The sequence below is a fragment of the Gouania willdenowi genome, chromosome 16, assembly GCF_900634775.1.
Source record: "Gouania willdenowi chromosome 16, fGouWil2.1, whole genome shotgun sequence".
Lineage (NCBI taxonomy): Eukaryota > Metazoa > Chordata > Actinopteri > Blenniiformes > Gobiesocidae > Gouania > Gouania willdenowi.
This window is the reverse complement of record NC_041059.1, coordinates 19,297,823-19,325,531: the sequence shown is the minus strand read 5'-3', so window position 1 is coordinate 19,325,531 and position 27,709 is coordinate 19,297,823. Positions and strand designations below refer to the sequence as shown.

The 27,709-nt window shown below is 38.2% G+C and overlaps 1 protein-coding gene across 6 annotated transcripts in view; it reads left to right on the top strand.

Annotated features, from left to right (window-relative positions):
- Positions 1-352: 352 nt before the first annotated feature.
- trak1a (trafficking protein, kinesin binding 1a) overlaps positions 353-27,709 on the top strand; it is a 37,025-nt gene continuing 9,668 nt past the window's right edge. For 2 of the 6 annotated variants that reach the window (XM_028470513.1, XM_028470517.1), the window contains exons 1-10: positions 18,988-19,421; positions 21,874-21,950; positions 23,987-24,103; positions 24,360-24,460; positions 24,606-24,714; positions 25,400-25,478; positions 25,574-25,704; positions 25,783-25,857; positions 26,295-26,432; positions 27,630-27,706. In XM_028470513.1, coding sequence (XP_028326314.1) covers positions 19,214-19,421; positions 21,874-21,950; positions 23,987-24,103; positions 24,360-24,460; positions 24,606-24,714; positions 25,400-25,478; positions 25,574-25,704; positions 25,783-25,857; positions 26,295-26,432; positions 27,630-27,706 — 1,112 coding nt within the window. In that variant the 5' untranslated portion in view covers positions 18,988-19,213. Of the gene's footprint in view, positions 561-3,543; positions 3,774-7,366; positions 7,562-9,381; positions 10,115-18,987; positions 19,422-21,873; positions 21,951-23,986; positions 24,104-24,359; positions 24,461-24,605; positions 24,715-25,399; positions 25,479-25,573; positions 25,705-25,782; positions 25,858-26,294; positions 26,433-27,629; positions 27,707-27,709 lie in introns of those variants that run through there. The other 4 variants (XM_028470516.1, XM_028470514.1, XM_028470518.1 and 1 more) reach the window with 4 other exon arrangements.

Below are 27,709 nucleotides of genomic sequence, written 5' to 3'. Positions count from 1 at the left end.
TCAGATCAATATTGGTATCGGCCGATACGTAAGGCTGCAATATTGGAAATTAAAAAGTTGTACCGGGGCATCCCTAGTATTTCTTCTTGGCCTTTTGATAAAAAAAACAAAACAAAAAAAAAAGTGGGTATAAAAGAAGAATGAATGACAGTAAGGTTTTCCATTTATTAAATTATAACTTACAGTATTTACATTTTTTTCTGCAGTCAACACACTGAAAACACCAACAATACGCCTCTGGATCATTGCTGGCTACTCGAACGGTAATGCACTTGGACTTCCTGACTTCTCCACTTGGTGGGCCTGAGTTTTGTTCATGGCTGAACCCGTCTTAAAGCTGTAACCGCTCGGCGCCAAGCTGGACCCGAGCACTCAGACCTCCCACACCTGCTCCTCTGCCCCGTCCCTGAAACTGTCTTCTGACGTCCTACCACTGCACAACCCTGTGCTCCAACTTGCCTGCATAGACAATAAGGAAGAGGAATATGTTAGTGAGGCAGGTCTTCCAGCTGAATTTGAGCAGTTTAAGGTCACTTGCAGAGATGTTGAGACCATTACAGGTAAAGTTGCATTTGTTTGTTGACGTTACTGGTGCACAGTTAGTTAGTTAATGCATAACTCAACCAAAAATACTGAATCATCACCATGTACCTCACATTAGAGCTGTGCATTTTCATTGGTCTTTAAAAATCAATAGCAAATGTTTTTACGTATATTTCATTTAAAGATAAATAAACTTTATGGGTCTAGCCTCCTTGTAGCTGTGAGAAATAATTTTATCCTCAAATCAAACTGTTGAAAGAAAGTATACTGAATGAGTCTGAACACAGCAGATAGTAGTATTTGCAAGAGTAAATGCAAGTGTTCTTTTTCATAAAATAATATATTTAAATGTTACCCAATATTGAATGCCCCAACAATACATTCAATTAACACAAAATGAACAGTGAAGTTCTGGCCTGGCTTCTGCACATATTATTAGTGTGAAAATGTTCATCCTCACAAAACAGTCCCTTGTGAAAGTAACCCATTATTAATGTGCAACTTTTTGTTCTGTGAAACTAAAATGCTGCAGGTGGTATTTATATTTACTGTTATCAGGTGTTGTCATGTAAGCTCATCAATCATTCAGAGCTGAAATAAAGTTAGAGGTTCAGTGCTACCATCTGCTGGTGTCAGAGAAAACTTACACTGTTGTTTAGATCACCTGACTATAGAAAATACATCTTTCTCATTTTCCCCCATAATTCCTCTTGGATTTAATAATTGTTTTGGGCTCATTTGCTGTGAGTTTTGGTGTGAGTCTGTGTAATTTACCTGAGTCCAGAGAATAAATTATGCAAACACTCTGAGTGAAACCACTCATTGCCGTGTGCCAGTTTTTGGCTGCAAGGTTAATGCTCCCTGTCCTGGTTATCAGCTTGCAATGATGCAAAGTAACAGAAAACAACCACATGATACTTGGAAATGAGTTAGATAAAATGATGTAAGTAGAGAGAGTCACACACACTTTTGAGTAGGCTCTGTACTCCTGATCCAATCAAGGTAAGTGAAACCATTGATTGTGTTCTAGTGTCTGAGTAGTCGTTGGTTGTAATTGACTGTTTACACACGCGCACGCACAAACACACACACGAGAGAGAGAGATGGACCCAAGTTATTGAAAATCAGACAAGCCTGTCTGAGTTCACCAACCAGCATCACATTCAGCTTCTGGAAGATCATGGATAATGATGACTAATGAATGTGTTTGTACATGTATCTTTTTGTACTTAGCTCTTTTGACCTGGATGAGTCGCACCTATGTACTTAAGAGAGCAAGTTGAGCTGCATTGTTCTGGACAAAGAGCCTTTCGTCTCACTCATTTACACACTGTGCTGGCTGCATCTGAAGCAGCAACTCTGTGGATTTAAAGCAATATACTTCATTCAATGCAACTTTATTTATACAGCACCAAATACATTAGTAAGTCTTAGCACGTAGAGCAAAATACAGAGTTATGATGAAAACCAAACATTTCCACATGAACGATGATCAGAACTCCAGCAGAACAAGCTCAGAGGTGACAGTTATCTGCCTCGACTGGTTCTGGTTAATGGACAGAAAGAGGAGAACAAAACAAGATAGAGAGATAGAAAATCACAGAATGGTTGAGCCACGAACCACAGATCAGGAACGGCCAACTCAAACGCCAAGAGAGAAGAGCAAGGAGAAAGCACAGATGCGGTATTGGCAAGAAGGACATACTACTGTCTGTCTGGACAACACCTGCAGAAGGACAGTGTAAATGTAGATGTAGATTTTGGTTGAACTGAGACCCCCCCCTTAAAATCAGAACAATGAATGAGGAGCGTTTTTGGGATTTGTACCTATAAATCTCTCGGCTTGTAGAGCTAGTATTGTTGGCTAATAGACATTGGATGTCGGTCATTCCTGAAGAAGGCCTTGTACGTGCTAGTGCTTCTCTGGCATGATCATCAGAAACAACTGATAATTGGCTTAAAATGACTGCAGGAATACAACTTAATATACAGTCTTCAAAATGATCAACTATGTAAACAATAAAGTTGTCTCAAAATGGTATTACTACAGTTGGCCTGAACTGTCCATTTAATAGCAACATTGACTGCCGGAGTCATACCTTTCACTATTTAAATAGTTATGATTACATCTTCAGGTATCTCTCATGGATGCATTCACTTGATGCATTTAAGGTAATTAAAGCTTTACCTTCAAATAAAACCATTTAGTGTAATATTTGTATCCCGTTGTCCTATTTAGACGAACCCCAACTTTGTTCAAAAAGTAATTTTTACTTTGAGTATATTTTAAACAAGCTACTCTTTACTTTTACTTGAGTGCCTTTTTAGAGCTTACTTTTACTTATATTAAAGTAACGGTACTTTTACTTCAGTAGAGTATTTCAGCACTCTTTCCCCCTCTGTATGCCACACAGAATTGGTGGGAGAGACTTTAGTTCACTGAACATACTTGCTTTTGGACAGTTGTATTAAAATGGAATACCCATAAACAATCAACTCGATGAGAACATGAGAGACTTTTCCAGAATCCTTGGCGGTAACTAATGTTTGGTTCTCCCGTAGCTCTGTTTGCTAAATTCTTTTTATTTACACTAATTATTTATTCAGGTAAAACTGGAATTTGTGTAGTTCATGCTGATGAGTTTTTTATTTATTTTTTTTTGCAGTTCTAGTTTTCATTTTGGCTATAGGCCAGGATTACCACCAACTCTTCTGCTTCTTGCACTTTCATTCCTAGAATTTTGTCAAATATCTTCTCATTTTTCTTCTGTTGAAACTTTCTTCACAGTAATTGCTTTTAGGCCCTTAATGCTGCTGTTTACACAGAATAAGAAATGGAGAACAGTTCATTCAGCTCATAAGGAGAGACCGGCTGCATTGGCTGTCAAAGGGGGGGATGGGGGCAGGACAGACAGGGGAGGTCCACATATCGTCACCGGCATGTCAGGCATGACGGACCACTTTGGCTCGGGTCTCTTCTTCTCTTTGCTCCTCCCCCTTCTCTTCCTGTCTCTTTCTTTTTTGCTACTTCCTAACGGCGCCGTCCTCTAAAACCTTTAGCTCCCTCTCTTGTGTTCTTCCTGTTTCTAACTCTCCCAGCTCTCTGTCACCCTCTCTCTGCCCCCTCCTCGCTGTATGCTACTTGTTGCGACCTTGCCCTCTCCTAGACAAGTGGAAAATGTGAACAGAGGGTCTGTGAGTCGTCGCCTGTCTGGTTTCGGGCACCATGAGTGAGTATTCTGGTAGTTTCAGCTGGTCTGTAATCTGGTTTCAGTTGGGTCTGGGCAACAGCAGGATCCTTCCTCCGTCATCAGTTAGTTTGAATGCTGAGTCCTGCATGTTAGTGACGTGAACTTGGACTTATGCAATAAATTGAGCTTCTCCTGTAATATTCACAAAATCTATACTTTGTCTTACTTTAAAATTTGATAGAAACTTTATAGCTAATTGTTTTCCTGTTAGTGCTTGACCAAATTTGAAGTTGCATCTGTTTTTGTTTAAAAAAAACACAAAAACTCTTGTTGTTTTTTTTAGATGCAATATGTTCTTCTGGTTCTTCATCTGAATACTAAACTCATTTTCCAGTCGATTTAACAGTCTGGCAGTAACACCATGTGTTGTTGGTCTGAGTCCAGCTCACATGTTTGTGTATCTTCACTGCTGTGTGACCTAATTTAGCTTAATGCCACAGCACTTGGTTACAGAGTCCTGTACACTGGCTGAGCGTGTGACTCTTGGTTCAGAAGGACACTTGAATATCATTGGACCTGTTTAAAGCTTGACTAGTGACAATGTTGTTGTTTTATGTGGTAAAACTTAAATTATCCCCATGTCCGTCTTCTGTTCTTGTGTTGTGACTGTGTAACTTTGGAATATTCTGACATTTCAACCTGAACATTCTAATGCTCTTGTGGTTACATTTGTCTTCTGTTTGCCTCTGTTTTTCACATGGACTATATTTACACAATGTTTCTCACAGATTTAGAGGAGTTTAGAACAGCATAATATTTCTTAAAGTGTACCTCTAATGGAACTTTATATGACAAATAATCTGTTTAATGTATTACCAATAAACAAAATATGTGCACCTTTTTATTGAAAAAAAAACACATTAAAAGGACTTTTTAGAACGATTTTATACCTTCGGGCATAAACTATGGAGTCATCATTTTGGTCAGGATATGACGCACTTTCGTTGATTCCTGTTAGCTGTTTCTAGGCAACTGTGTTCGGTTGGTCTACAGTTTCTGAACAATGGCGGAGCGTAAAGCCAATGGTTGCTATAACAACAAGAGAAAACCCCCACAGAAACATTTTGCGTGTCTAAGCCAAATAACGACACGAGGACAGAGTTAGCCAGACGTTGGCTCCACGATAGGAGCAGGAGGACCTACCTGTCCGTTGGGGCGCTGTCAGGTGCTGCTACTCGGTGCATCCTCCCGTCAATGAACACATATCCTTTCACGCAGCTTTCATCGCAAATTTATTTTCCTGCAGAACTGCATAATCACTGACAAACTACTTACCGGTACTTTGGACTATAGAACACCTTCTCAGCTTTTCTTGCAAATTGTACAACTTTTTTATGACCCTTTCACACTAACCTAATGTTCATCCTGCTACTAGTACAGGGTTAATTGTGAAAATGCTGAGCTGTTACCAGTAGCAGGGGCTGTTGTCCCTGTTGCCACACTTTGTGCATTTTACCACTGTTATAGTATCTAGCACTATAGCACAGGTCCAAGATCAAGACAATGAGACAATAAATCTGCTCATCAGATGAGGAAATTCACCCTAAATTAGAATATTTCCATTGCAATGTCAAAGTGCATAACACCACAGCTTACAGAGTGAGAGACACTGAAATATTGTAAATGCTGCCCAAATCAAATGCTGACCTTGCTCAGATTTGCACAAGTCGGCTCAACCTGGAAGGGAGTGTTATTTTAGTATGAGAACATCATTCAATATTTGGAATTAATAAATGTATAAAACTGTACTGTAAAATCTTGCTCATGGGATTTAACTATTTACATTTGTCACCTGCATTAATTTCAGGGACTGTTACTTAATGTCATAGCAAAATATCTGCTGTAAATAAAGGACACTCTTAAAGACTAAGGTATAACCAAGATAATTTTTCTACATTTCGTGCTTGCTGGGATGGACTCGTTGGGTAGACCTGAGGACAGTTTTGTATGAAATTTGCTTTAACCAGGTACACAGGCTTCCTCCAACAATACAAAAGAATGCATGTTAGCTTTGTCATAGACGAGTGGGAGTGAATAGGTGTGTGACTGTATGTATGTATGTATATGGAACAGACTGGACTTCTGTGTATGTCGCCCTCGTGCCTTAGCAACAACCCACCATCACAGGTTTGTCCGTCCCCATTGACCTTTAGTTTGCACACAGCACGGCCTGGAGTTTTTGTGCTATTATTACTCTCAAACATGGGCAATCTGTGCAGAAGTGTTCTTGCAATATTATGAAAAGGAGTTGCAACATCTTCCTGTTTGGCTTTAGTGTTCATTTGTAGTCAGTGTACATAAAGTTATTTATTACAAAACTGTGGAGGAACTAGAAATGAGTAGAATAAAACTCTTTATTTCAGATTTTTCATGCATTGTTACATCCATACATCCATTGATTGGTCTTTTTCTTTCTGACTTCTGTGTTTCTACTCTCTTGGCCTGTTTAGGGAATGAATGTCCAGCTGCTGTGTGTGTTTTTAGCACAGTCAGCTGTTTATTTTCCGGATTACAACGTGAGAGATGCTTTTGTCGTGGAGACATAGGGAATACAGAGAGTGCAGCAGCACAAGAAAGAAACAAAGGCCATCATTTTTACTGGAAATCCTGTCTACCCATTTTTCCATACTTGCAAGGGAAAACATTAACCTAAGTCTTAATGCTGGAAAAAAACAACAATTTCCTTAATACATTGAAGAAAATGGTTTATCCACCAACTGTTGGAATCAATGCCGATGCCGGGAAAGGAATAATGATATATTGGCGATAAAATAAAATATGCCTTGTCATCACATTGTATTATAATCTTTTTCCAAAGCACTCATGGATAGGTTACACTTACAGAAAGAAAGAAACAAAAGATTACATTTGAATTTTATATGATCAATCAAAACCATGGCAATAGTGAGTAATTTATTTTCTTTATATATTTATGTGTGTGTGAAACTTTTAAAATCATTTAGGCTTGGATTAAAATAATTGAGGTTAGTTTTACACTAGTGATATAATAGTGCACCGTGGTATCTGTCAGTGCTTGCTTGCTTTCCAGTGATGTGCCATTATCTGAGTAAATGTAAGAAATGTGAGTTATTTTATTTGTCTTAAATGTATTGATGCAGTACATTTCTTTCTCATTGCGTTTGTGATTAGAGTGAATGATAGTTCCCTTTTGGGCCACTAGATGGCCTTATCCACCTTTTAGTCCACTGGACTATTGTTTTTGTTTTTTGTGATGTCGTCTATAAAAAGGTTTTTATTTTGCTGTCTTTATCAAAGTGCTCTCTCCCTACTACAAATTATTTTTTCCTAGATTGACAGGGAGATTGAATGACCTTTTAATTCTAGTTTTCTACAAATTGTTATATGTAGGGGCATTTCTCGCATGCGTAAATGCAATAATTTTAAATGTTTTAAAAGTTGTCATTTCGTTATAACTTGTTAAATGAAACATCACATTTTTATAAGCAATGGTACTCAGTATTAGCAATGCAGTGCCCATGACCTTAGTAAGTAAAATAAAAAATAATGCATAAAGAAGAGTTGTAACTTTACTCTGTTTTATTCTCATACAGATGTTTGCAACAGCACTGATTTGCCGGAGCTTGAGATCATCAGCCTTTTGGAGGAACAATTGCCAGTCTATAAGCTGAGGGCCGACACCATCTTCGGCTATGAGCAAGATGATTGGCTGCATACACCCCTCGTGGCGCCCGACTCCACCTTTGACCTGACGACTGAACAGATTGAGGAGACCCTGAAATACTTCTGTAAGTCAGTCACACATTAACTTCTAGGACTCTGGATGTACTTTAAGTGTAGACTTCTTATACTTTTTTTGAAAGATTTAATTTAAGGGGGAATTACTTTCACATCCAGTAAAAGGTGTAAAGGCTGTTTTGCATTTTATATTCTTTTACAAGGATCAGATGATTAAAACAAGGGCATAGAAGCTTCTTGTCAGTATTTAACTGTGAGAGTGTGCTAATGTGGTCATGTATGGCTGCTCCATAAATCAAAGATCTGATGATGGTTGACAGAAGCTGTAAGGATGGATTGTTCTAGGCACTCCTATCAGAGCGAGGGCCACAAAAATGTGATTGTCTGTCTGATCCGAGGCCCACATTGTTAACATTCATGTTAGCATTCAGAATGAAGACCAATCTGAGCATTAACACTGGAAAGAAGAAATAGTTTTGTCTTTGTAGTCCTTTTGTGTGGGTCTTCTTGGTGTTTTTCAGTTTGTTCAGGGTGTTTTTGTTGTATTTTTGTGTTATTGTTGTCATTTTGTGTCTTTGAAGTCCTTTTAAATATGTTGGGTTTTTTTGGAATTTTAGTTTAAAAGGTTGTTTAGTGTGTTTTTGTTATCATTTTGTGTACTTCTGTAGACATTTTGTGCATTTTGCTGTCATTTTCTGTGTTTTTGGAGTTTTGTGTATTATGTTGGATTTCATATAATTTCCAACTTTATGAATTACAATTTTGTTATGGGGCCGCACAAAATTAGACCGAGGGTCGCGTGTGGGTGAGTGTTGAGTGCATGGCCAACCATTGATTTAACAATAATGATCAGGTTGGCATTCATGTCTCCATGATTATAAGAATGACTCAGGGTAGAAACATGTTTCTAAAAATAAAAGAAGGAGCTTTGAACTTTAATTTCACCCTGATGGCCTGTGCTGACATGGTTACTGTGGCATTTATCGTAGACAGTCTGGCTGAGTGTCACAAACATGTTGCATAAGACATGCTCTGAGACGTTCTGCAAGAAAGCTTTTGTTGAAGAAATCTTGAAGGGATCTGACCAATCAACCATGTGTTGTGATGACATCACACCCACATGTCCAACTGGAACATCTATCTGCCTGCTTTCGGTTTTTCATTTCAAAATGTAAAAGTTAAAGTTTTAAATATTGTCACCATTAATTTTAATAATTGCTTTGGAAAACATGTCATTGTACAGTTTATAAGATACATTTTAGTGTAATTCTTTAATATTTATTTATTTTTGTCACAGTTTAAAGCATACAGAGTGATGCAACACCACTACATCACACAAACACCGGGAAGTCACTTAGTCATTCTATATCGTGTGCAAGAACCAGTCTTAAAGTCTGTTGAGCTCTTATTTTTGGACACCATGAGCACTTACTAATTTAATAAAGCCTGGCGTTGTTAGCTGTTAAAACGCATCGTTCAGGTTATATTTGGTGCTTTCCCTAATTGGCTGTTTGTGTCTCATGTATGTGCATGTGGACCCTCATTCAACCAATCCTTAAACTGCCCCATTGTTTTTTATTCATTTGGAGCCAGCCACGTCACCACTGCCAACGCTACATTTTTCAGCTACATCTACATGCAGCTCAGGCATCATGCACGGGAGTCTGAGCCAGTTACTATAGCAACCACACTGAAGGACAAAGTAGAGGAGAGGAGGGAGAACGGCTCACGTGGGTGGGATCATGCTGGGGATGGTTCCCTGCTTTCATTGGCTGTACACAGTCTCTAATCCCGCCCAACAAATGATGTCATCATCATCATCTCTGCTGCAAAACCCGTGACTGTTGCTGCCTCCTCTCTCTCTGACTGTGGTTATTGAGTCATTGTCAGGGATGTGGTGGCCCATGTGCAGAGGCTGTGCCATCTGTGAGAAAGAAATGCTCCCACTCAGAAGAAATAGTTATGATGTGAGCTAAAGAAGATGACTCGAGAGAAGAGGAGGACACACTGATATGCAGCTATAAATGGAACGAGGAAATGAGAACAAACAGTCAGACTCATTGGATAATACTACAAAGTATCTGAAGAACACTACAGGACACTACAAGAAGGTGACAAAGGTTGGAGATCTTGTGATGGACTAAAACATTAAAAAAGGTGACAGTTTTTCCCGCTGCTGGGCAATGATGACGCTATAGTTTCTGAGGGATGACATGCAGAAAGGACACTGGCTACACAACAAATAGAGCATGAGCAGTGACACACAAAGCAAAGTGCGATTAGAATACCTACCATACTCTAATGAACTAGTGGTGTTTGGCAACAACCACTGAGAAGGATGGGATAGCTGGCACTGATGGACTGCTCAACGGAGACGATCAGTGACAGACTGGACATGTGTGACACACAGTTACTCCCAACATGCTGGGCTCTGTCATGCAGATGAGTGGAGGATGCCACAGCTAAGTATGCAGGGACTTTGGAAACATAACAGCGGTGCATTTGAGCAGCAAGGATGAAGAGACGAGGCCAAGCAAGAGGCCAGAGGTTTGTGAAGGCAGATTACTACGAACTGGACTGGTACTATGAGGAGTGCACGGATGGTAAGAGGCTGCTGTAGTGTTGAAATATGCTGACACATACTCTTTACAGAGTTATTGAAATATATAGAGTGAGAAAACCTTCAGTTCAACAGTTGCAAAACTCTATGTTTAGTGTATTTGTTTGAACTTCTGCCTACGTGTAAGTTTGTTCTAAAACAATGTGATAATTGGACTGGAATAATATCACTATATCTTTGAAAAATGACTACAGTTGATAGTGTTTGCTGGATATGGGGTTCAGTATGTTGTAACAGGTGTTGTGACTCACTGGGCCATCTAAAATAGATCCAAGGAGTATGAGTGGGAGTGTACGTTGAAAGTGGGTTTCGTTGTAGTTTTCATTTATTTGGTCAGGATCGGCTATCGGAACCAAGGGGGTGATATAGTATGTGTAAATGTAAGCTATGTTGGTTATTATCATAGCTACACACCAGCTGATTGATAGTAGTCTGATGAGCAACTTCAGTGGTTCTTCAACCCTTTTTTCGTAACCATGAGTGCCTATACTTATTCTGGCCTGTAAATGAATGTGTGTCTGCAGGCTGGGCGAGTATTCATAGTATTCAGACATTTTTCCTGGTTGCTCGAATGTTTTGGCTGTTTTGGTTGAGTTTCTTCTTTTTGTCATGAGTTGTGTGCCAGCTTTTTGTCAACCTATTTAATATTAATAAATAAAAAACAAGCTTCAGCAGGTTTAAATCGATTACCTTCTCCATACAAGTTAAATGTGAAACATACCACATCTACTCATGGAAATATATATATAATTATACTTCAGATTTAGGTGCAGTGAAGCATTTATATAATGCATTCTGGTTTATTACAGCACATTGTGTAACCGTGCATGTGAGGGTGTGCGCGCACACAGAACCAATAAGGGGATCATCTGATTCCAGGTTATATTTGTGCTTGTTTGACCTCTACTCCTTTTCCCTTGTCCTGCAATCTCCACTCAGTTGTAACTTTTTAATTTAATTCAGTTTTATTTGTTCAGTTTAGTGAAACCTAAACAATGTAGTCAGAGAGTTCACTCTTAGATCCCTTATAATATTGTTGTGTTAATGAAGGAAGTTTTTTTTTTTAATTTCGTGTATGTACTGTATGTAATTGATGCTCATTTAATGCATCAGTGTCAAGGATGCTCTGCAGAATATATTACATAAGAGTCTGAAATAGCTCTGCTTCTGTCAATGTTATGCAGCTCATGCTACTGTCATACTAGTCTATCGCTGTGGTACACCAACCACATTTTACACTCAATATTAGGGGATTTGACTATTTTGATTGCAGCTGCTACTTGCTAGGTTTACAAATGTTGTTATAAAAAACGCTGCTGAAAAACATTAAACGGTAGAAAAATTAGACCGCTCAGCTACTTTGATGAATCCCCTCATGGTGTTGTGGCAGAAATAGAAAGCAGCTGAACTTAAGTGGGAAAAAAATAGGTTGACTTATATTTAGCCCAATGATTTGCATACAGCATGAAGCAATACAAAATATAAAAAAGCAAATAATCTCTGAATAAAAAAAAATGTTTTTACTAGGAATGTGCGATATTTTATCGTTCATGATTTATCGTCAAAAACATTCTCACCGGCAAGAATTTGTCATCCCATGATATAAACGATAAATTCCCATGTCGGAAATTAGCGAGGGCCACGGGCTATTTGTCCCTCAATTTATCCAAGAATGCCCCTAAAAATCCGTGTTCCATCGGCCAAAACTGCCCACAAGTTTGTTGTCAACAACTTGGTATTCTCTGGAGCGGAGCGCTGTTCACGGCAGCGGAGCCTGCACGGTGTGCACTACCGCCGCTCCCGCCCCACAGCCCTCACACACACCCACAGACGGCGGTGCTCGTCACGGCTACCTGAAGCTGCAGAGCTGCGATACATCATGGACCACTACTTGGTTAAAACCAGAGAACCATCCAACAAAGTGAACCAATCCAAGTTCCTCCGTCAGATCCACCCAAAGTTCCCACAAACACGGGGACAGAGATGAACCCGCAGCAACGATTATGAACTGGAAACTCAATCAAAGCTAACTATGCTAAGCTAACACACCGACACACAGAGCTAATGCTAACCACTCCATATAAGGAATAGACCAAGTAACACACAGAGCCACCGACTCGTTTATGGTCAGATTTAACATGTTACTATGGAAGGAATAAAGCTAAATATGTCCCACTTGTAAAATAAATGTTAGCATAAATAATAATGTCTCTATTCATCGTCCCAATTTGTGAAACGCAATATTTTTTTAATTATATTTCACACGTTCACAGACAAAGCTGGTCCCATTAGTCTAACTAAAAAGCAAGGGACGTCTGTGGAGGTGTGTGTGTGGAGCAAATATCTCCCCGACGCGGAGCGAGTTGGACCTGAAACTCGGTCGACGGGTTCCAAATACCCCGAGTGTGTGTATCTGTTATTTTGGAGTAATTGGTCATTTCAAAATGTCTATTTTAATTTTATTTCACTTCTGGACGGCCCCGAAATGAAACCTATTCAATGGTGGGGTCTGAACTATGGTCTGAAAGAATACAGCCAATAATGTGGAGAGAGTTGTGATGTAAAATGTGCTTGTGTTACTTTGTTCATGTATGTGCTTATGCAACTATTGACAGAGTTTAATAAAAACAAAAATACATTTATTCATTTTTGTTTAAAAATAATAATTTTTTGAGAGCATTTGGACTAAGGCGATTTCTTTTTTTGCACAGGATTTCACCCACCTTTGAAAAAACCCGTTCACAGGGAACAGATGATGCAGGTGTACATAGATATGTAATGGCAAGTTTGTACAGATTTGGAAATGTAGATTTATGTTTTTCCCAATATTGAAGGGGACTTTCAAGTCGAGCAATATTTGGTTCACCCAAGTATGTTTGGACCTCCACTGTAGCATTGGCAGTTATATTAGGGGTTCTTGTCTGCTGGCATGTCGTGTCAAAACGTTGCCACAGTTTGCTCCCTAGAACAGAAAAAACAGGCTGTAAGTGACTTATTAGCACAATTAGAGTACACATTACTTTCTGCTACAGATGAAGAAGGTCCTGATGATGATGATGATGATGAAGCTGAAGCAGATGAGGACAATGCAAGTCTTAAGACTCCCACGATAGCCATGGAAGACGGAGGAACAACGGAATACAGTTTTTTAAGTTACCAAAATGGACACAGCATCTAGGAGAGCAAGTGTCTGACCTGACGAGGAGACGTCGACATTCACACTGCTAATGGTTTTAATCTAACCAGGACATTTACATCTTGCATTCACCTTTTTAAGTACCCTTGCCCATTGCCCATTGTGCCCAGAACTTTGTCCACTTTATAGCTCCAAACAAAAGCAAATTACAACTAAATAGCTAAACATACACAGCTTTAGCCTACATTGAAACATGTTGGAAACGTTTATGTACATTGAACATCTCATAGCAATGTGGTGTTTACGAAACATTCAGTTAATTACTTTGTCATTTTGGTCAAGAAGTGTCTGCTAAATGCAATGTAATTACAACACACTAAAACACATATTTGAAGAAACTTACTTTTGCCAGTACAATGCTGTTTTCACCAGCTGGAGGCTTGTAGATGACCAAGTCCTGGACCCAGCCGCAGCAGAAAGTCTCGTAACTTTCCAGAGACTTGTGGCTTTTGAACTCCTGCATTGTGTAGTAACTTACACCAAAAACTAGGTAATTTACGATGTCCATGTATGTGCACGGAGGTAAAAGGTCCAGGTCTCTGTGCCATTCCGCTGCAGATAGCTCGTACGGGTCGATGTTGAGAATGTCCACTAGCTTCTCCAAATACCTCTTTTTTGCGCTTGGTATCAGTTTGTCCCTGTAAGGTCCCTTTTCTTTCACCTTCTCTTTTTGCATTGCTTTTCTTCTTTTTCCTTGTTGTATTCCTCTACGTAAATGCGCAAAAAGTAAAGCTCTGGCGAATGCGTGAAATTCTGGGGGCGTCTACCTCCATCATGGCTGACGGGCTCAGACCCCCCCGCCCAAAACAACCCAACTCACCACGTGACTCCTCACTCTCAATACCTCTTCTCCACCATGGCTTTCAAAGTCTAAAAGAAGTAAAGTATTGAAATAGCTGATCTGAGAAAAATAACTTGTTAACATTGTTTCATTTGTTCACATAAATACCTGCCGCGTGGGAAGAACATAAGATGGAGCCAAAGCTTTTACAAGCTTTCGGAAGCCGCTTCCCTCCACAATGGAAAAGGGCTGGGAATCCTCAATCACCATATCCACCAACACCTCAGTCAAGTCAACCGTCTCAGCTGAATGAAAATGCATATGTTATAGTTAGACATTTTAATGGACAATTAAATTCAAATAAACCATATAAAGTGTAATTGTAGGACAATCATCATCAATTATTATCATGAAATAAAATGGCCTACCCGAGACAGGTTCACCCTGGTTGGAATCCACACTGCCATGCAAGGCTTGGTAGTGCCTTAGCATAGCTGAGGTGTTATTATTATAACCCAGTTGTTTAGAGCACAACAGACACTTCACCTACAATTAAAAAAAACAATTATTCAAACCTATTTAGAAAAGAGAAATGTGAGCAAGAGAAATGATGTGTTGTCATATTTGTGTAATCTATTATTACATAATTATTGCTATGCCTTACCTTATTAGGTGAGATCTGCTCAAAGTGCTCCCAAACTGGAGAAAATCTTCTCTTTCTTGCTGGCTCCATCGCAAAAAAAGATGCTCGAATAGGATGCCAAAAGAAGCGCAATAACCCAAAAACACAAAAAGTGAGGGGGAATCCATTGCGTTGATTCGTCTGTTTTATTTCGAATCGCGCTCCAAACCAGCGAATCATTTCCTGAATCAGTCACGTGGTACGACCGCTGCGCGAGGCTTCGAACGTCACCACATACGTCATCAACACCCGCATCGATCCCCTCTTCAAAAAGAAGCTCCCTTAGATTACTCGGTACACGCTTTGAAGACTCGGCACGCTCAACACATCACTAACGTTTGAAACCGTCAGCCACTGGGGACTTTTTTAGAGACACTTTTCCCAACCTGTTCAATTCTCCATCTGAAAAACTGCGGATTCTCTAAGCTCTGACCACTCGGTTCAAAGGTAAAAAATAATTTTTGTTTTTTTTTAAAAAAAAAAAAAAAGACAGCCGAATTGTAGATAGTACTTTAATTTACTTACTCACTCATGTAGTTTGGAGCTTTACGTTTTGTTTTGCGCAGTTTTGTTACTTTTCTGGTTGGCGCTACAATGTCTATGGAGTTTGGTTATCAGCGTCTCAAACATTCACGGGAACACACAAGGTATTTATTTATTTGATGCGCGTTCATGGAGTCGGATGGATGTAGACACACACACAGTATTTATAATACAAATATACTAAATGAGTGAAATAAAACAAAAACTAAACAATATTTATACAAAAGATACACAAAATGATTCCAGAATCACTACAATGGCAACACAAACAATAATTATACAAATAATGCACAAAAACACAACAGAAAGATACAAAAATACACATAATGACTCCAAAAAACATACAATACAGAAAAATACACCAAACAAAAAAATATAAAAGTGAGTTAAAAAAAAAAAAAAAAAACAACAAACACATTTATCATGCTCATATCCAATAGGATTAAACCAGGAAAATTGCACTCACATTTTGCACCCGCAAATATACCCCTTATGCTCCCACTTATGCATACTTCCGACCAGCACTTTACTAGTTAGACTAATGTAACTATTGAGATTATTACACCTAAATATACTGAATGATTAAATCTGGTTCAATTATAGGAAATCAGAGATATTTATCAATCATAACTAATTATCAGAAAAATGAAACAAGATTCAGCAACAGTAAAAACACTAATGGAGTCATTTGTGCTTTTCATGTGCTTTTTTTTAGAATATAATTTTATTTCAAATGAGGAAATAAATGAATTACATACAATAACATAATAGTAATCCACATGCACTGATATATTCCATAAAATATCATCTCATGAACTCTTTGAGTCAGCAGATATTGTAGCCTTTTTAAATGTGTCTAGTGTTGATGTATTAACATTTATTTGTGTTTGTAAGGAACCTGTTTACACTAAGTTGTGAATTTTTTTTATTTATTTATTTTATTTATAGTTTCTATTTATCATGATTTTTATCGTTATCGTGATAAAAACCAGAAATTATTGGGATACGTTTTTTTTGTCAATATCGCCCATTCCTAGTTTTTACAGTATTGTAAGAATAACAACATATAAAGGCAACAAAGAGAGCATGTTGATTTTTTTTTATTATTATTATTCAGGCATCTTAAAGATACATTTCTGTATTTTAGGGTGTAATGACAACACAGCATTGAAGTATTACTATTGGTGTGCCATCTAAGGAACCTCTTGATTCGATTACGATTCAGGGTGCTACGATTCGATTAATCAACAATTATTTCGATATTAACTATTATCAGCATTTTCGATGTATCCCTCCCATCCAGGGTTTCTTTTTTCCCTCTCTTTGTGGCTACATGTCTGTATCACATATTGCATGTTAGTATCCATTAATTAACCATTATCTTTATTTATGTCATATCACCAAATCCTCCATAAATAACACAAGAATGCTATGCACAATCAAAGCAGCTTTAGAAACATATAAAACCTACAATATCAGATCTCTTGTGGAATTTGGGTTTTTAAATAAAAAGTGGATTAATAAAAGAAAACAATGATTATTTGTCATGACATGAGTTACTGTATATGATATGCGATGCTAATGCACATGGTGTGAAAGAAAACATCATATTATAAAAATGTCTGTATTCTATAAAAAAAAAAAATAGAAATCTGTAAACTTGTTCAATGGTCTCGTACTCAGACTAGAACCACTGCATAGTGGCTGTACAGCCAGTATGAAGCAACCCATTACTCTGCAGCTCATTTACTGGTTTTCCTTTCATTATGTATGATAGATACTGCCTACTGTAGACAAACAACAGCTGTTTTTGAGTTCCACCTATCAAGACATCATCAAATACGTAGATAAGCCATCCACAGGGGAGGGTGATAAAAGTATTAAAAAAATCACAGTTATTTTCACCTGTCAGTGGTCACAATGCCCATCTATTTTCTGTTCAGACTTAGGTTGACTACTAGTGGGTCGGACGATGATTCTACACATATAAAGTTTCTAAGCAACGTAGATTAACAATGATGAGTCACAGAGGACTTGTTTGTTGTTTGTCCAGTCTTTTGTCCTGTGTTGTAGCCATAGAAGCAGTAAGTGGAGTTAGTCATTCATGCAGGACTCTGAGCTAGCATTAGTTATCATCACCAATTACAGTAATTAGCACATCAGCAGTGACTTGAATGAGTTGGAGAACAGGCTTATCAATGCTCTGGAAGGATTTAAGAAGAATTGGGCCTTACATGGTGTTTAAGACGTTGTATGTTAAGACGTTGTATTGATGCAACCATAGAGAGAACACAACACAGTATGAACGTATGAACGTAACCCTTCTTGTTGCTGTGAGACTGGTTTAACACGAGGTCTGTAATCATGGTTGTATATTAACATTCTTTTGTATTGTGTTGGGCACATTAAAAAGGTTTGTGTAAAGCAATGCATTTTGTGTTGATTAGATGCCAACAGGGACTACAGCAGCTGAATCAGGGGTTGCCCTAATAGTGCTGGTTGAAGCGTTCATGGGCGAGCACACAGGACGTTTGATTAGTGATTCCTGACTGAAAAACAACAGTGCTCTCTCTGTTTCCACTCAATTATGGGTCACCTATTCAGTTCCATGATAATGACTGAACTATGTGGGAACTAAAACTTAAACTCTATAGCGTAAACTCTATAGCGTAATTGTGCTATTGCACTAGTATTTGTTAGTCATAATAGTTTTCTCTTAAATATAATGACAGATTGTCAGGTTAACCTTTTTCATGCTTTAATTGAAGACTCACTATGTGTACTTTATTTATTCTTTGTGGGGTTTTTTTTTTTTCAAACTCTTTTTTTAGGTTGTTTACAAGTGCAACTCAGCCCCAATAATTAAAGCAGTTAAACATCAGACAGCAGATTTAATGCTGTACTATATGTCATGCCAAGCTTTGCAGTCTCTTTTCTGTTTGTATTTTCACCCACCTTGTAATTCCACTTTAACTGGAATTAGAAGAAATTGTATGAACCTGAAACCCGAAACTTTGCTGTAAAAACTGTTGTTAAAAAGCAGTTTATTACAATTGTTTATTTATTTAAGTATTGTCTGTGTACATTGAGCTGTATATCCTCTACATCTGGGACTAAATAAAGCTTTCCAGGTTCCTCTGTGTCTGCCACACCCATGAAAGCAGGTGGTTGTTTGCTGCCTTATTGCCCCCACAGTGGCTGAGCAGGACTGTACCAAGAACCTGACACCTGTGGGGATGGTGTCGGGAAAAAGACTTGGAAATATTTTACACAAGGATTTTTTTTTTAGCTTTAATTTTCTACAATCAGAATCAGAAGTACTTTATTTATCCCAAGGGGAAAATATTACAAATGAAAATAATAATAAAAACTGAGCAAAGAAAGAAAAAGAAAAAAGAAAACTTTCATAGTTAAGTAAAAGACTGTTATTTAACTTAGGATTAAAAACAAGTGCACACATTACAGTAGGAAAAAATAAAATAAGATAAAAATGTATATATACAGGTGTGTGTGTGTGTGTGCGTGTGTCTACCCCGTATCTGTGCTGAAGTAGAGCAGGCCATAGAGAGACCAGTCACAGAAGGGAGTGGGAGGAGTCCTACTATCTAGGGTAGACCTGCTGAGCAGCCTCTGTGGACAAATCATGCACACACCCTCAGAAATGTGTTTAGCTAGTGCAACATAGACTTTAACACTCAGATACACACACACAGCTCTTCACAATTAGGTGAATTACGCTTTTGCATGCTTTACATCCAGGTGCATGTACAGTAGATTAATTTGTTGAGTCAAACACACTTGCACACACCTACACCTGTGTTCAGATGGTATGGCGGTGTACCTGTCAGTCTCGCGGTCGTCGGGTTAACCACGGAGAAGGATGGCACTCACTGCATCTGCCTCTGAAGACGACCAGGAGCTGCTCAACACGTCTGATGAGGATGGAAGACATATTTGTCAGGAAAGATCAGAGCAAGAGGAGCAGGAAGGAGACGAGGAAGAAGAATATGTTTGTTTACCCAGTCCTAGACCAGCCGAAGTGGAGGAGGGGGAGGGAATTGATGACGAGCAACAGGTTCTGTGTGAAGGTAGTTTTCATGAAGTGATCAGTGTGCTACAGTTGCGTTGGAATCATTTGTACGTGCGTGCTTGGTGTTTAGGAGATGAATAATGTGACGCTACATTTAATAGGTGTAAATATGTTTCAAGGTGTGGTGTCAACCTGCTGTGCTGCAGCTTCATCCTGCGCGTTCACTTCATGTTAGTGATTTGTTGTCAAACATAGTTCACTTGCTTTCTGACTTGTTCAAATATAGGTTTGGTTTGGTTTTTATTAAGCATTCATTTTTGTTATGTATGTTAAGGTTTTGTTTATTCAGACAAACTGTCTGAATAAACAAAACCTTAACATATATTTAAAAAAAGAAGATAAATTTAATTTGCCGGAATTGCACATTTTTTTCATCTAAAATATGAGCTGTTGTGACTTACATTGCATCTATGATTTAATTACTCAAACATACATTTCCTAAATACCAATTTTTGACCCTATCTTTTGTTTAAACATATTTGAGCTTTACTGTTGTAATAGTGTGGATGACAGACAATGTGCATATAATACAGGACTGCAGATAAGGTTGGATTCTATGAGTTTTTCACATGCATACAGATTTCATGAATGAAAATGTTTCACTAAAACAGCTATTTATGAACTGCTGTTTGTAACATATTATTATGCAGAATGTGACCCCAATACCTTTGTTATGCCAAGGTCAATCATAATATTGATGCAGATCTATTAACATCTGTAATGACTGTAATCTCCTAAGATTAATAATAATAATTGATATTAGGGAAAACACATGTTATGTAGTATATTTAAAAAAAAAAAAAAAAAGAGGTCATTTAGCCATTATTTGGCTGGCGACAGACTTGTCCTGTTCTTTGGTATTGTTCTATTCTTTTCACAAAACAATTGAAGGAGAGAGTGAGGGTATACCTGTCTTAAGTTACCCACACCCTGAGTGGATTCAGAAGAACATATCTGATCAACTTACACCTTTATGTAATCCAGGCCATAGTTCCACTTCTTCTACGGATGTGTCTCTCAGCTTTATCTGAGTGAGAAAGTGGATTACCGCAAAAAGTGATTTTTATCTCATTGACTCAGGATTTCTGGCTTTTTATTTTACTCTTGATCAAGGTGAGGTCTTTCCATGGAATCCTATCAACGTTCTATGATTGGCATTGGCAATACAATGATAGTGTGTGAAGGGCAAACAGGTGGCACCCTGTGCTTTTACGAGTGCAATCTCATCAAATGAATGATAGTTTGTGATTGCAGTTGTGAGGGTGTTTATATTTATTGTTTTAGTATTCTTATTTTAACTTAACATGACCTTGTTTGTGCCTGTTCTGGCTTTTTTATGAAAAAAGGTTATAGTTGACTTAAAGGATTAGATTAAGAGTAAAAATACATTATTGTCAACATAAGGTTAAGTTTTTACTTCTTTGTTTAAGCAGGAACATCCAGTTGGGATTAAATAATTTTTTTCTAGGCGAGACGAGGTCAAGATAGCACCAGAAATCACCATACACAGTTACAAAACCATTTTTTGTCGAGATTATATCACAAGTGAAGAATAATGTCATGTCTGGTATGAACGTACTGTTAGCATTCTCCTTAGTTGTGTTTCCAGCAGCAACCAGCCCAATCCAGCAGAGGCACATTAGAAGTTTGCATTTTGTTTACACTATTTTGCATTTCTGATGTAAAATCTTAAGGATAAAGCCAGTGTTGTATTTTGATGTTTGACATTTTTGAGGCCAGCAGTAAGTTCACAGCGCTCAGGTGTGGCCTGTTACTTTGACCACTGAGCCTGTTTTGTATAACTTATCTTTAGGGTCACTTTATAAGGTGTGTGTGTGTGTGTGTGTGTGTGTGTGTGTGTGTGTGTGTGTGTGTGTGTGTGTGTGTGTGTGTGTGTGTGTGTGTGTGTGTGTGTGTGTGTGTGTGTGTGTGTGTGTGTGTGTGTGTGTGTGTGTGTGTGTGTGTGTGTGTGTGTGTGTGTGTGTGTGTGTGTGTGTGTGTGTGAGAGTGTTAAACAGGTGTTTGCTCTTCTTTGGAATATAATCAAATGATTCAACGTGAAATGGGAGGAGGAGGAAGGAAATAGCAGAAGCAACAAAGAATCTTTGTATATCTGTCAGTTATGGTCCTGGTAACACAAAGCAGGTAGAGTCGTAGAGTTAGCTAACAGGAGATCTGCACTTTGTTAGCTAAACCTAATGCACGACACTTTGTCTGAGTTTGTGTATGAAATGGAAGACTTCTTTTATGTTACTGAATTTATCAAACTGCCACATCGTCGTCTACATAGTTGGGTAACAATTAGAAAAGTATGATATTATTTACATCAGGTTACGCGGCCTCATTAAATAGAAAATGCAGAAAACACATTTGCTTTACAACAAATCTGTAACTGTTTGTTTGATCATTTTTTTTAAGTTTCCTGTTTGCTCTTTTTTGTGCATCCTCAGTGTTGTGTGCTGATAGAGTGGGACAGATGACGAAGACCTACAGCGACATCGACGCTGTTACTCGACTGCTGGAAGAAGTAAGCGTACTCACAGATACACAGCCATGCTGCTGCTTTCTACTCACAACATATACTTTTAGGTCAGACCATTAATAACACATGGCCTTTATTGTTGTTATTCCTTCAGTGCAGGGGTTGTTTACTGTAACTCTGGGATCAAGACCCACAAAAGCATTTGTGGACTCATTTTCAGTGGGTCACGGACTCTAGACAGAGAAAATAAAAGAATGATGGCTATTATCACAGCTCAGTGCACTCTATTTACAAAACTAACAGCACGATTCAGTAGTTTTTCAAAGTACAACTTTTTAAAGAATTGACTTGCTGATAAGGTTCGGTTTGAACGTTTTATTATATTTCAGTTAAATCCTTCTTGCATCTCCACATTTTAATCATTCCCCTTTTATCATTACCTCAGGTTCAAACTGCACCATCTTTTCATGAAAACATTTGCTAAGTTTGGGTCATCACCCCCTGATATGTAGGGATGATCAGAGGTGTAAAGACTACTGATATATCCTACTCAAGTAGAATTACTGTTACTTGATTGAATTTGTACTCAAGTACAAGTAAAAAGTAGCTCAATTAAATGGTAATCAAAGTAAAAATTTACTTTCACAACCCACGTTTATTTTTGGTAATAAAGCTTGCCACGGTTCCCTTGCATACAAACAAACATCTAATGTATGAACTTCAAAAGGAGGAGACCAAATCTTGCACAATTAGAATTTTATTTATTTTCCACAAAGGCATCTGTATAAAATAAGTTTTTTTTTGTCAAAATGTACAATTCTTTTTTGAATAAAATAACACCAATGAATTACATTCAAAATAAAAAAAATTCTCAGGCTCTAAATGTAGGTAAATTTAACCTCCATTCAATGCTGTTTTGGCACGGTGCATTACGTTTATTCTGGTTGGTCGCCTATGATGTGATGCATGTCATTGTTGTCTGGTCATTTATTTTTTTCTAGTTTCACAATGTCCTATAATGTAATAATAATTTACTCAGTAACAGTTGGGTGTAGAAATGTAATGAATTACTTATTTTAAAACATACTTAAGTACAAGTAAAATTACTGAATTAGAAATATATTAAGGACAAGGACCTATAAAAGCAACTCAATTACAGTAACGTGAGTACTTGTAATCCGTTAGTTTCACCTCTGGGGATGATGGGTACTTGATCTAGATCCGTTGAGTTGAGAATGACCTAGAAAATGAAGTGGTAGTTCATACGTTTCCCTAAGAGCTGGTCAAAGGATATCTTCTCATCTTTAATGATTGATTAGATTGATAAGCAAGGAAAAGTGAGGCGTCAAAGTAAGAATAAAAGCCTGTAAATGCAGGTAGTATAACACATCCAGTCAGTCACTCACCATTTTAAAGGCCAGAGGCTTACAGCGTGAGCTGAACCTCCAGCACCGACTCTTCAGGACTATCAGGTGAGGCGTGTATGCAGACAGAGTTCCTTAGTTTCTGGCCTGTGCTGTTCAACCAAGATTTAAATGCACCCCCACCCGTCCACCCAGAAAAGAACCTGTCTGACCTGCCGCCTCATTTGCAAGTTTTACTAGTGTCTCCAAAGCAGTAAACTTCTATCTCTGGACCATCACATCTTAAATCTAAAATCTAAGGATCTTAGTGCAGACTGAGCTTGGCAGCATGGTGCTTAAGTATTTATCACTTTTGTTGAAATGTCCCTGGGCTTGATTTTTGGGATTCATCACTGTGCAGGAGAGCAGCTCCATTGGGACAATAGACAGGGTTGATTGGTTGAAATCCAAATGTGGATGCAGCTTTTCTTATTTTCTTTTCTTTTTTTAGCTCAATTTTCATAGGTTAGTTGATCCAATGGTTTTATTTACCAAATATTTAAATTTAACATCTTTTATTATTTATTTATTTAATATGTATTAATCAAACATCTTCAAAATGCATTGAATTTGCTTGGAAAAAGAAAGTCCTGAAGCAGGGCCTTGTTTGAAAAGCATCAGCTGATTTAGGTTGCATCATCACTTCGGTAACATTCCTCAAATATTGTCATTCTGCAGAAAGAGCGTGACTTGGAGTTAGCCGCTCGCATCGGACAGTCGCTGCTGAAGAAAAACAAAGTTCTCAGTGAGAGGAATGAATTCCTGGAGGAGCAAGTGGAGCACTTTCGAGAGGAGGTAAGTGCACAATGTGGGAATATTTCAGAAATATTTCCTTAAAAATTGTGAAATAATCGACAACAACCCAGCATAACATCAGTGTAATGTTGGCCAATATAGTTAGCAGTGAGGGTGCACGTGCTGATCGTTTGAGCTGTAGTAGGTTATAAGTTGTCAAACATCACTCGATAAAAACTATTGTTGAATGCACATTGTAGAGTTAAAGCACAACTTGTTCCTTCTATCTTAATGATGCCATTTGTCCCACATGTAGGTTTCTCAGCTGCGCCATGACCTGTCAATGAAAGATGAGTTGTTACAGTTTTACACCAGTGTTGCAGAGGAAAGTGAAGGGGAGTCCACCACCTCCACACCGTACGTCTCCTCTTCACACACCTAACACAAAATGCTACTTTAAAATGTATTTTTAACAGTGCAAAATTGGGAAGAGGTTTTTTTTTTACTGGATCTATTGTAGTGTTGACTGTAATTGTGTGTTTGTGTGCGCGTGTGCTTACAGAGTGCGTCAAAGTGAAACCAGTGTGTCAACGCCAACGTTTTTTCCCCTGGATTCCCTTCAGAAAAAACTCAAAGATCTGGAGGAGGAAAACAAATCACTGCGATCAGAGGTAGAGACACACACACACACCCTTGCTCCCTTTCACAAGTGAGATACCTAAAATCTATACATGACTGGCATACATGTTGTGTTTGAACCCTGGACCTTCTAGCAGTGATATGGTGAATGTTTGCTTTGTTTGATAAATGACTGCCTCCTAACCATACAATCATCATTTTATTAATCACTAATGTGTACCGTGCTTTTTCATGAGATGACTGCAGTTTCCTATTTGTTTTTAATCAATTTGTAATTTTCCTATATAAGGACACGTGTGCATATTTAGGGACAGGACAGACCCCTACGGTATCGCTTTTATAATCTGTTTTCGTCATATTGCTTTGGCTAAACCGGGCCATAACTTATAAGTCGGGTTCTTTTAAAGTGCATTTTGATGAAATGTCCCTTGTCTGGTGAAGAAATCACAGTTCAAATGAAGGAAAAACACTTCTATGTATCCATTTACAACACATATATATATATATGTATATAAAAAACACATTTTATCAACATTTTTCCTTTCTTTTTGGAGTAAATTATGTTTGATTCATGGATCTATGAGGCGTATGATTTTTGTCTAATAAAAATACATCGAGGGTTGCAGCTTTAAGCTTGTAAAGAATAAAGTTTATGCATAACTAATTAATTAATTCAGTTGGTGGTGAAAATTCAAATATGATGACTTTACTTCACAGGCGACTCATTTGGAGACAGAAACTATCTCCTATGAAGAGAAGGAGCAGCAACTTGTCAACGATTGTGTCAAAGAACTGCGTGAGTATTTATCAGTCGACTGGACTCATTGTGAGGGATTTTAAAAACATATTAAATGTTTCTAATCGTTTTAATTGATCGGCTCTCATTTCCAGGTGACGCCAACGTGCAGATTTCCTCTCTGGCTGAGGACCTGGCCCGAAAGTCTGAAGATGCCACACGGCAGCAGGAGGAGATCACTCACCTGCTCTCTCAGATCGTCGACCTGCAGAAGAAGGCCAAGCTGGTGTGAAACTCCTCTTGTTGAGCTTTTTTACTGACACGTTGAATGCTGCAGGCAGTGAACATTGCCCTTCCTTTTCAGTATGCAGTGGAGAATGAAGAGCTGACTCAGCATTTGGGTGCCGCCAAAGATGCTCAGCGACAACTCACTGCTGAGGTAAGACGATCCACACCCAGCTAACTGTGGCCTGTTTATTCCTATGGGATGACTTCTGACCAGCTTTACATTCAAAGCACCTTTTAATTTGATAGTATTCGAGATCATTTGAATATTCTAATCATGATAAGACCATCAACCAGCAAATATAATATATCAAGCTACATATTATTGGAGCTGAAAAAAGCTAATCCTCACTGACCATAAGGCTGATCTTAAGATGATGTAAGATTGTAGGATATCTCATTTAATATTTGAATGTTTAGTCTACATCAACCAGTTGTTCTTATTTGTGTCAAATCTACGGTCTTTGTCCTCATGTCTTAAGTGTTTGCCTTTGTTTAACTATCATAACATTTTTTAACAAAAGTATAGTAAGACTGCTGCTCAATGTGAGATGTACCGTAATAATTTATTTCACTCTTCTTCTGCTTTAGTTGCGTGAATTGCAGGACAAATATGCAGAGTGTATGGAGATGCTTCATGAAGCTCAGGAGGAACTGAAGAACGTGAGGAATAAAACTCTACCTCTCAGCACTCCCAGGCGGTTCCATTCGTTGGGTCTGTTTCCAATGGTGAGTAAAGAGCAGTGACGTGCCGTGACCACTAAGGTTGGGTAGGCACGTTGCAAACCGAGACCATCAATGACATTTTCATATGTTTCTGCTGTCAAGTGTTAATTCAATTAAAATCAATTTTATTTGTATAAAGCATTTTCCAACAAAGTCATCTCAATGCGCTTATCAAAATATAAAATTCATAATAAGAAAGAAAAAACCCAATAAGATCCACATAAGTGTTTAGCCATCTAACAAAATCAACATCATAAACACCATTAAAGAAACATAAACAATTATTTAATATAGCCTCCATACTCTCCCAACAAGATATATCTCATGACACGGCAGCACATCTGTTGTTTGTGTTGGAAACACAGAAACACGGAAAAAATGACAACTTAGAACAGCCTCAGTGAGGAGCATCCACAAAGTCAATCCTTCCTTTTGTACCATTCACTGTGAAAAGTATGAAACATGTTCTGACCTTACCTTTGCTGAAGCTCTGGTAACTCAGGTGTTGGTCTCCATCTTTTAAAAGCTGTTGTTTTTCCTTAAAACAGTTTCTCTATCATCTCTAGCGCTGTCATCCACACTGTAGTGTTATCCCACCCACTAGCTAGAGAACGTAGCAGCAGCAGTCACGTGATATCAATTCACTAATGTACTGTGAACTTACGTATAGCATTTAGCATAGCGTGGTTACATCTAAAGGCAGCTCTCTACACTGCCTTTGTACGTAAATGGTTGTCATCTTGGGGACCTGACTGCGCATGCGCAAACACGTAAAATCACGCAATGAGAATGGAGGCAGAAGAGCAACGTGCCTTTGGGAAGGGGCGTGGCCTCCCTCTGCCTTACAGCGGAGTGAAAAAAAAAACAAAAAAAAGACTGTGCAGCTGTTCCAGGAAATAGCGCTGTTTAGTAATTTGGGCTATGAAACGCACAAAATGCGGACACTTTCAAACTTATAGGTACTGTGGGCTATTGGAAATGGAAAATAAATCATTTATAATTATATGATAATAAAAAAAAAATTATAATTAAATAATCAAAATATCAATTCACCCTTGGGTAGGCACTACATACCTTGCCTACCCTGACGGCACGTCACTGGTAAAGATTCAACACAATCAAACATTGCTACTTACGCAGAATTTATTGTTGAATAAACTGTCAGTATTTGTTTTCCTCAGTGTTATTTTTGTTTTTCAGGACTCTCTTGCAGCAGAGATAGAAGGCACCATGAGGAAGGAACTGCAGATGGACGATCCTGATGTTGAAGAGCAGAGGTG